At 38.4% G+C, this 10,274-nt stretch overlaps 1 protein-coding gene across 1 annotated transcript in view; it reads left to right on the top strand.

Moving 5' to 3' along the window:
- Positions 1–10,274, top strand: part of ANO4 (anoctamin 4) — a 190,764-nt gene that overhangs the window by 59,618 nt on the left and 120,872 nt on the right. The window contains exon 2 of the mRNA XM_009999042.1: positions 2,914–3,120. Coding sequence (XP_009997344.1) covers positions 2,914–3,120 — 207 coding nt within the window. The remainder of the gene's footprint in view (positions 1–2,913; positions 3,121–10,274) is intronic.

The following is a 10,274-nucleotide window of genomic DNA, read 5'->3' as shown; positions in this document are numbered from 1 at the left end:
CTAGAGTGCATTTAATGCCAATAATGCATCAGGTTTTCATTTCCCATAAGCTACCTCCACTATTCCAAGTATCTTCTCTACTGCTGATTCTCCCTCCTTTTGTCTCTGCTTTTCTGCATGTTATCTGGGCATGTAATGTCAACTGCCAATATCTCTTAAAAGGATTTTTGCCCACATGAAAACAAGGTAATACCACAGCTTACTGCCATATTACTGTCTTGTATTTTTGCAGACACTTGCTTCTAGCTTAATAAAAGTAACGTACATAGAAAAGCAAGATCTGGTGTATTTCTGGAAAAAAAAAAACCTGCAATGGTCATTACACAAGGACACATGCATCCTTGTTTACCTGGTTATCATAAAAATAATAGAAATTCACACTCCTAGTCAAGACAGCGTCTTATGTGGTGAAAATAAGTGCAGTGACAAGGAGAGGTGGTGAAGAACTCCCAGATACATTGAATAGATTGGTGACACATCTGTGGTGTGCAGTATAGCAGCTCTTGAGTGGTTTTAAGTTTAAATGTGTTCAAAGAATAATCTGTAAAATTTGTAATAATACTTACATATTCTTCTTCATGTAGCTTGGTATTATTATTTTATGGCACTACTCTTTAGTGTAAGAAACAAAAGATTACACACAACCAGAGCAAACTGTTGATTGAACATAATTTTGGATGTGACCAATCTGCAAGTTTTGTCATCCTTAGAAATAATGTTCTGCTTCATTATCCTTTGTTATGATGTCTGAAAATCACTGCTGCACAAATAGTTTAAGACGCTGAATCATAACTCCATAACAGTTTATGGACTGTTTTTGGAATGCGAAGAAGCAATTTACTTGACCCACAGAGGTATGTATCAGTCAGTTTGTGTTTGGAACCAGTTCCTAGAATAGATCACTCATTTCATCACCAAATGTAAGCACAGTCTTACCGAGATCCAGCTAGTAAGTATGTACCCATGCCAGGTTCATATTAGTGTCAGTAGAGTAACTTACAGACTCCATTGTAACCTACAGAGAGATGGTTGTTTTAAATGATACCACAACCACTGATGGTGATAAAGGGAAACAGTTGTGTTTTGTGGGTTTTTTTCTTAAGACTTAAGGATAATTGCACGATATTCCGACCATCTCAAGGTTCCAGTGACTGCGCTAGAAGTAAAGAGCTTGTTTTACATCTGAGGCTTAGATTCTCACTTACTGAAGCCCCTATGGCTGAATTATATGGTTGACACAGTTATAGTAATGTGTTGTCCAGGCATGCTCATTGTTATTCTCCTCACATAGATTACTACACTGCCTTTCCCAAGAGGAATCAGCTGAATAGGGTGTCTGGGATTTGCCGTCTGTGTTAAAGAATATGTGATTTCAACAGACTTTAGAAACAACCAGCATTAGACCTGTAACCAGCAGGTATGTGAGCAGTTGCTGCAGGAGATCAGCTCTGGTGAAGTGTAGCAAAGTCATCTAGCAAGTGTGCAGCTTCAATGATGAATGCTCAGAGCCATCTTTAAAGGAGGGCAATTTGAACAGCCTTCCTCACGTGTGCAACCTCACTGTTTCTACCATCTACCTACAGAAATGGTAACTCTTTTCCCCACAGTATATTGTGGATCAAAGTGTATTAAGACTTCAGTGAGTCAAAACCTATTCCATGACCTGAGGGTTCACATGCATTGACTTTCAATGGAACTGGAGGACTAGAGTCATTAAGGCATTCTTGGACATTTCAGTGCAGGTTTCTTTTCACGAAAAGGATCAATGAAATCTAATGATGTTGAGTGACTGCAACTTACAATGTACTTACAGTATCCACATTTCCATTTTTTAGGGTCTGCTTTTCCATATGCTTCTCAGTTTCACCATTTACATCTGGTTAAGATTTTTCCTTTGTTTTTTTGTTTGTAGTTTTTTTTGTTTGTTTGTTTTTATAAACAAAGACTGGCTGCTGGTAAAAGCAAAGAGTCACAAATTAAGTATAGAACAGTAGTGAAGCATTATCATTCATATTTGTTGCCCAAAAGAGATTGTCTATAGGTTTTCACCATAGTATGCTGAGAGTAATTCAAATTAAGTTGAAGCAATTGAACCAATGTGGACCTAGGGATGGCAGAATCGATGTTTTTACTGTAAGACATTTGTTTCTAAGGCTGTACAATAGACACACAGGAAATTTCAACTTAGCTCTTCTCTTTGGAAAAGTAAAGCTTGCTTTTCATCACCATTTCTACTAAAAAAATCGGCTGTGTCAGAGATTGGAGAATATTTGGTGTGAAAGACAATTTCCAGTGTCGTAGGCAATGTTTCACAGGGCTGGTGAAAGTGGAATTGTTTTTCAAGCTTGAGATTATGTTATGGTTGCTTGTAACCTTACTGTTTTTCTCAAAGGGGACTTTTATTTTTTCCTTAAAAGCTAGCTGCTACCTGAAGTGCAGCACCTTTTCCATATGATGACACCTCCTAACACTTGCAAATGCTCAGAAGAAAAGAATCCCTTATTGCTGAGTTCTAATCCACCGATCAGAAAACTGTCATTTAATAAACTCTGTGGTAGTTACCTCATTAATATTGTTCTGTGTGAGCTGTGTGGATTCTTTTGAAGGAATGGAAGATAATTCCTCCTGCAGGCCAGTAATGCAGTAAACCATGACTGTGTATTAATTTAAATATCTGTTAGTGTGGCTGACTTGGATGTCTGCAGCACAGCTGCAAAGATGTTAGTATTTTTCATTTTCATAGAAAATTAATGGGTTTATAGTTGTTGTTTGGGGTTTTTTTAATTGTTTTGTTGAGTATTTTTTTACTTCAAGAAGGTTTTTACAGCTCCATTTTAAACCATGGCAATTTTTATATTTTAGTTATTCCGTGCTGGTCTCATGTATCTAACTACTAATTTTTATTCCTGTCAGGTATAAGTTTATCTATTCATGGGGCTGAAAAGAGTGAGCAAATCTGTCAGAGGAGAACTGCAGCAAGCTACCCAGTGTCACAGTGTCCACCTGTGGTCGGGCATCCTTCACGCCCACAAGTCAGAAGGTCAATAAAAATGGAAGCCTCGTCTTCTGGATCAAGCATTTCGGCAATCCCTGGTGGAAAAGCAAAAACCCATCAGCCAGGTAACAGATTTGTCTTGACACCTTTTTCAGTTCCATTTCTTGTGTGCTGTGCCATGATGTGGTGAAGCTGGTGTTAATAGCACTAGATCATGCTTGCATGGAGGTCAATGTGTTGATTCTCAGAGCTATCGATGTTTTGTCTACGTTGGTTCAGTTTTGTCAGTTATAGGGAGGAACAACCTTTGGGACAACTGAAAGTGGGAAATAAAACTGTAAGCTTAGTCATATAAAATACAACATGTAGTAGTATCAAAAAACGTTGATGCAGACAGAGCTTTGGGTTATTGTTTTTTAACGCTGCTCACCTTATATATGTTTAATTTTATAAGTCCTGAGCTATTGGCAATGCTCTAGAGGCTACAGGCATCCCTGGTGGAACTGAGCCATAGACACTAACATTGATTTTGAACAAAGGCACAATTCAGGACATAGATCAAAGTCTTGCTGCTGGGAAGCAAACAAAACTAGATCTGAAGGATATTTTACAACATACCTTAACTGGTTAACAAATGAAACTTTTTAAAAGAAAGCCAGAATCTCCTGGGAACCATCAAATTCTAATAGATATCATGAGTTCATTCCTTGTTATGTAAATTGCCAGAGCTATTTTAGAAGTACCTTTTCTTATAACCAGAGTACATTTGTGCTGGCCGTGTTCAATCATTCTTCACAGTGAAAATTAAACTTTAAATTTCTTCCCTGAGTAGACCATATTCGGGCTGCCCATGAAGTCAGTTTTATACCTTCTATATTGAAAGTTCTCAATAATCTTCCAGCATTGCTGCCTGGGGAAGGGCACGTTGCACCCTGTATGCAGATGCTTAGGTGCTGCAGGGCAGAATCCATTTGTGTGAGACAGACAGTTCTGCCTGCAAACCCTTAGCGGTCTTCCATTACCTTGCAGATCTAGTAAATGGCTTCATTTTTGTAGAAATTGAAAATACAGATAATTAATTGCGGGTTGCTATACAGGTCTATTGCCATGAGTTTCATGCACCCATACTATTTAGTCACCATAATCTTTGTCAACATTGATTAATTAAGAATTTACAGTGACTCATAACCATATGTTTTGTGTATTTCAGTTCTTCTGTTCACTTGTTTGTCCTTCTATTTTTTCAGTTTTTATGTTTTTTTTCTTTGAAGTATAGAAATCACTATTACAGAAATGTTGATGTTGCTAAGGATATGTAATCATGACTGCAGGATCCTAAAAGATTGGAAAAAAACCTGCATCACAGTTTGTGAAAAAAGTGTCTTGAACCATTTCTACATATTGTGTTGATAGATGTCGCCCGTGCCTTAATACTAAATAATGTACAAGCAACATCTGCTGGCTTCTGATTGAGAAAAAGATCTCTTTCTGGGTAGACCTCAGAGGTTTCCTAAAATGGAGCTCATCAGTGAGCATCATTTGGATGATGATTCTCTGAGGAGTACATCTTTCAGTACAGTCATATGAGATGATCGTGTTCTGCGCTTTAGACATTAACAGCATCTGTGACCTACAGAGAACATGCTTGGTAGCTTGCTTCAATGAGGCATTTTAGAATTATTAGTTTCACTGCAGTTAAGGGGAGTTAGCAGTACCCAAAGCCTTGAAGGCTGTAGATGTGTATACATTTGTTCGATGACAGGAGTCTTCTTTTAACAAAGCGATAGTGTCATTGTTTCATCTGGAACAAAATAATGTCTTCATGATTTGGGTCCAACTTCATAATTCTGTAGAAGAACAATAAATTTGTCTCTGTGTCCAGGTTAAATTACAAGCATTTGACCTGAATGTAAATGCCTTAAAAAAAAATTATTATCTTGTGCAAGCTTGCAAAGTGCTGTTCAGCCACACGCAGAACTGCAACTTCTGAGCTCTGATTTTAAGCAGATTGGAAAGTATCAAGTAACTGAAACAAAACACTGAGGAAAATAGATAAATGAGTGGAAGAAAATGGCTGTTAATTGTGAAATGCGGGCTCCTGATACCTCTGCAAGTGCACCTGTATGAGGAAAGTTCCTCTTAGGAGAAAAGTAGAGCCATGGGATGGTAAATTTAGATGCAATTACATTAAGGTATACGTTTCTTCCAGAATCAGGAGGAGACAGTATTTTTAGTTTTGAGAAGCCTGCAGTTACCATGTCTCAATTATAGGAGGAGTTGTGATATATCAAGGTTAACAGGGTATGAGGCTATGGAAGTACAGGTTTCAGAGCACTTGGGGCAAACCTTGGGCTGGTATATATTGTTACAACTCTCCCAAAGACTGTTATGTTCAATGTGTCTGTGTTGCACACAGAAGGCTTGTTTTGAAAGCAGTGGTAATTAGCATTTAGGTCATCTGTAAAAGCAGCAGAGCCAAGTACTGAAAAAGCCTGGAGGAGGTTCAACTGTCATCCCAGTCCATTCCCTTAATGTCAGGGTTAGGCAACTATGGGGACAAAAAAAAATACTGATGGCATTGCACCTTTGCTATGGAGTAAGAAGGGCTTTAGCTTCTGATTTTCTGCCTGCTCTTTTCATTCTCTTTAGTCCAAATTGGGACAATGCTACCTTATGTCTTACTTTTGGTGATGCATTCCTTTATTCTCAGACTGGGTAGAATTTGTCAAACCTAGTTTCTCTAGGAGCCATTAAATTTGCTGGCCATGGACAAATTGCCTTACTCAATAATTCTAAGCAGCAGTAACATAAATTTTCTCATTGTGTGAAACTCTGGAAACTTTTAGGTCTTCTCTACTTGCAACACTTGCTAACAATTTTACCCATTTGGTAATACCAAGGGTTGAAAGGCTCTCCAGCAAGAATTTCTTTCTCTGTGCTTCTTGTAAAGGCCTCTGGATAAACTTTGTTGCATTTTGAGTTTTAAATAGAAACGCATATAGAATAACGTAGGTATTAATTTATATCACTTGTACAAATCAGATGTGCAGGCAATCTACACTTCCAACAGGGAGAGTTGTCTTTGAAACCATTTATTTTTTTAATTCCATAAATATGTTGCATGAAGAGTCTGCACTCCAGAAAACATAAAAATATTCTAGAAATTTCTCCTTTCAACTTACTGTTCAAAAAGATCTCTTTCAAAGCGAAAGAATGGTGCATTTTGGAATGGAGATTCCTTGCGACCTGAAATTATACAGGCATATCATAGAATCATCCTGGTTGGAAGGGACCTTGAAGATCATCAAGTCCAACCATAAATTAAATTCCCCTACCATAAACTAATTTACTCGCTCAGTGCTTAAATCATGTCGCTAAACACTATTTCTATGTTTCCTTTAAATGCTTCCAGGGGTGGTGACTCCACCACCTCCTTGGGCAGCCTGTTTCACTGTCCAACCATTCTTTCAGTAAAGAAATTCTTTCTAATATCCAGCCTAAATCTTCCCTGGCACAGCTTCAGGCCGTTTCCTTTTGTCCTGTCATTATTCACTTGAGGGAAGAGGCCAGCTCCCACCTCCCTGCAACCTCCTTTCAGGTATTTGTAGAGAGCAATGAGGTCTCCCCTCAGCCTCCTCTTCTTCAAACTAAGTAATCCCAGTTCTCTCAGCCTCTCCAGACCTTTCACCACTTGGTAGCTCTTCTCTGGACATGCTCCAGCAACTTGACATCGTTCTTGTAGTGAGTGACCCAGAACTGCACACAGTACTTGAGCTGTGGTCTCACCAGTGCCAAGTACAGGGGCATGATATCCACCTATGGCATATATCCATTATATTTGGCAGAAATTCACATTCAATGTCAAGGAAACACTTTCTGGAAGGTCTGGTTTCTGGCATTAGGGTGGAAATCTAGTAGGGTCATTGGAATTTGGTGAGAATCTTTTTTTTACAGTCTCTTGCCTTCACTGACAAATAGAACCTGAAAGACACATTATTACTGTTAAAGAAAGAAGTGTTTGCCATAGGCATGCTATTCTTGACTTCCTATTCCTCTTTTTTTTTATTGCTTATGTAGCACTTTTATCGATTAGCTAGTGGTGTTGGCCAATATAACAACTTACTTAGGAATCAAGCAAAAATGCATGGTTCTTGAAGCTGTGACAATCAAAATCAAAGCAAAAAAGGAAATGTATGTTCCATGAGCTTAGTCACAACTTAATGAACTTGATGAACGATCATCAAGGAAGCTAGGACTGATAATTTACTGTGCAAAAGATACCCTTTTCTCATCACAAAATGTGCATGTTTGTTAGGGTTCACATTTGGTTGTGAATGGTCTTCATGTGTGATTTATTGGTTAAATCACATTCTGAGTTTTTTTGCTGACCAGCAGGACATGTAGCAAACATCTCTCTTAGTCTAGAAGAACAAAGTCCTTCCAATAATTCTGCCAGAAAGCTCTGTCATGCAAATAGTTCTTGGCAGCAAGTGCGTACATGATGTGGAAATGGCTGATGTAAACTCACAAGAAAACTGGAATTCACACTGGCAGTAGTGCTGTTATCTTGCTTGTCTAAAATTATTAGGGGAGCAGCCTTTTTCTATGTGCCTCCTGCTGGATGTAGATGCAGCTTCCTCCCACGTGAAATGAAACATGGAAAAAGCAAGATTGAAAAAAAAGTTAAATATTCCCTTCTTTAAGTTAATTTTCATATTACAAAAAATGTCTGAAAGAGATGTCCCTATGCAGAAGGGATATTAATGTCAATCAAAGAAACCAGCCTGTCTTCTTAACTAGTATCTACAGCCTGTGTTCAATACAATGCAAGTTCAATGCACCAAGCAAGATTTCTCTGTACCTCAAGTTGGAAATACTGAATATGCAGTTCATTCTGCTGACTGTTGGTGTTCTGGAGCCTCTGCAAAGGTCCTAAGGAAAAGAACAATTTCCCTCAATTACAAAGAGGACCTTATGTCACTGTGCTGAGTAACAGGTTGTAGTGGTGATTATGTGGTACTTTGAACTTCAGAGTTGAGCTAGGTGGCAGATGATGCAGGACAGGACCTGAAATTTTTTATCACTTTGCTTAGTCACACAGTGCATTCCTTTCATTGCTTTATGTCTCTAGGGCAAAAGCCAATTCTTTGAAAACTCTTATTTCTAAGTGAAAGTTTCCTAAAATGTTCTAGGAGTCTGGAAACAAACAAACAAACAAAAACCACAACGAAAAATCAACCAAACAAACAAAAACTGAAAAAAAAACAAACCACTGCTTTTAAGTGGTAACTATCTTGATTAATTTAAAAATATCTAAGCAGAAATTGCATCCTTCTGTACCAATTTTTGCTTCAGATATCCCACACAAGTCCTGATCCAACCTAGGAAATGTGCACACCTGCAATAAGAGGCTTCAAAAATAATAATTTTAAGTTGTGGCTTTGAAGGTATTCTACTTCTTTGGGGATTAGGTATTTTTAAACTCATCTCTTTTCAAAGACTTCTTCATTTCCCTTTCTGCTTTGATCAGTCTCCTGTTTGCAGTTGTAAAGTGATCTTTCATTCACTCTTGCAACAAGTTATGTACAATTATTTGAAAATCAGCACAGCTCACCCTCCAATTTTGATTCCCATGGCTGTTGTTAGTTTACAACATGTAGTTGCTTCATGAAGGCCACAGAATGCTACCCTCTGTACATGTTCTCAATAGTTCCACCCTGGGAGACCTTCCTGTCAAGGGGAAACTTGTCCAAAATAGAAACAGACAGCCAAATGTGGCTTGGCACCAAACAGGGAATATCACAGATCCCAAAGCAAAGTTATATTGTCCTCAGACTGGTGTACCATAATTGTCTTAAAACAATAAGAAAATTCTTGACCACTCTAGCTTCTGCTGATGAGAATAGGCTACATATAAAATCTCACAATGTTTCTGAGAATGTAATGACCCGTTTCATTTTAAAAATAGATTATCATTCAAGAAGCAATGAGAGAGAGTTTGAATAATAAGTTATTGTATTCCTGTACAGATTGACGGAAAAATGTGGCTTTTTTTTTAGCTCTATGGTTCTTGCTAAAAGGGAGCTTAGTATTATGAAAGCCTCTATTTCTAATGTAAGGTATGTTTCATATATTCCAAGTGAAGATTCTTGCAGGTGGACTGTCAAAAGATGGAACAAAATAGCTTCTACTTTGGCAGAGATGCTTTTAAGATCAGAAAAGGGATTTGACTGTAACTGGGTTGTACTGGGCATTACTGATTTCTGCAGAAAGTTTGTTAGAGTGCAAAAGATAGCAAGGCCTTTTTCCTAACATCAAGCCTTCTGGTTCATTCTGCAATCTCAAAATTACACTAGACTTTTCTTTATAATAAAAAAAAATAATTAGAGGTGGGGGGCCTTGCTCCTTGGGTGAGTAGATATGATACAGGTAAGTACATCTAGGCATCAGGACCCAGTGTAATGTACTGTGGTGCCAAAAAAGCCCCAAACCCCAAAAGAATTGTGCAGAACTCAACAAGACAGCTTACAGCCGGCATAAGGGCAGCAGAAAAGCAAAGGTGGCATAGTTTTCTAGTTTTGCCTTGTTCAGAAGGGAACCCCCTTTGGGTTGCACAGGCTGCTGCTCTTCTCCGTGCCATGAGGGATTGAAAGTCTCAGAAAAGCAGAGGTTGTCTCTGCACACTAACTCCACAGAAACACAATATTTTGGTTACATCCTTGGGGTGTGCAATTTTGTACCGTGCTATGTTTCAGAGCCCCAGTGGAGCACAAAACATATGCATTTTTGAGGTCTTCATTCCTGTCAACATTCAGGGTACTTAATATAGAAAAGGGAGATAGCACTATAGTTTTAATAATTTATTTAGACCCTGCTTCAGGAACACACTTAGCACAGGAAAGGAATTCAGTGTCTAACAGCATAAAGAAGTAACCTGCACTTTGATGAAACTGGGAGGTTTTTAAAGGTCATCAAAACTGGACATACTTTCAAGGCTCTCTGTGCTACAAGAATGCCTGAAAATTATGCCCCTTGCTATTCAGATGCTCTCCTGCTGCTTGCAAAGGGGAATCTTCTTAATGCCAATTACTAAAAATAATCTTATTTGGATAGGCCTCCTGTGTGAACTACCCAAAGCTACTCCAGGCATTTTAATGACAAAGTGCTCTATTTCTCCTTAGTAGGTCTCACCTAGGTCCTCTCAGTAGGTCTCACTTAAATAGGTGACAGGGCTGTATAAGAAAGACCAACTGCACCAATGTTAGGGTCAGGATTCCTG

Source organism: Chaetura pelagica, unplaced genomic scaffold (assembly GCF_000747805.2).
Source record: "Chaetura pelagica isolate M959 unplaced genomic scaffold, ChaPel_1.0 scaffold725, whole genome shotgun sequence".
In the NCBI taxonomy this organism is placed as follows: domain Eukaryota; kingdom Metazoa; phylum Chordata; class Aves; order Apodiformes; family Apodidae; genus Chaetura; species Chaetura pelagica.
This window is presented reverse-complemented; position numbering and strand designations above follow the sequence as displayed.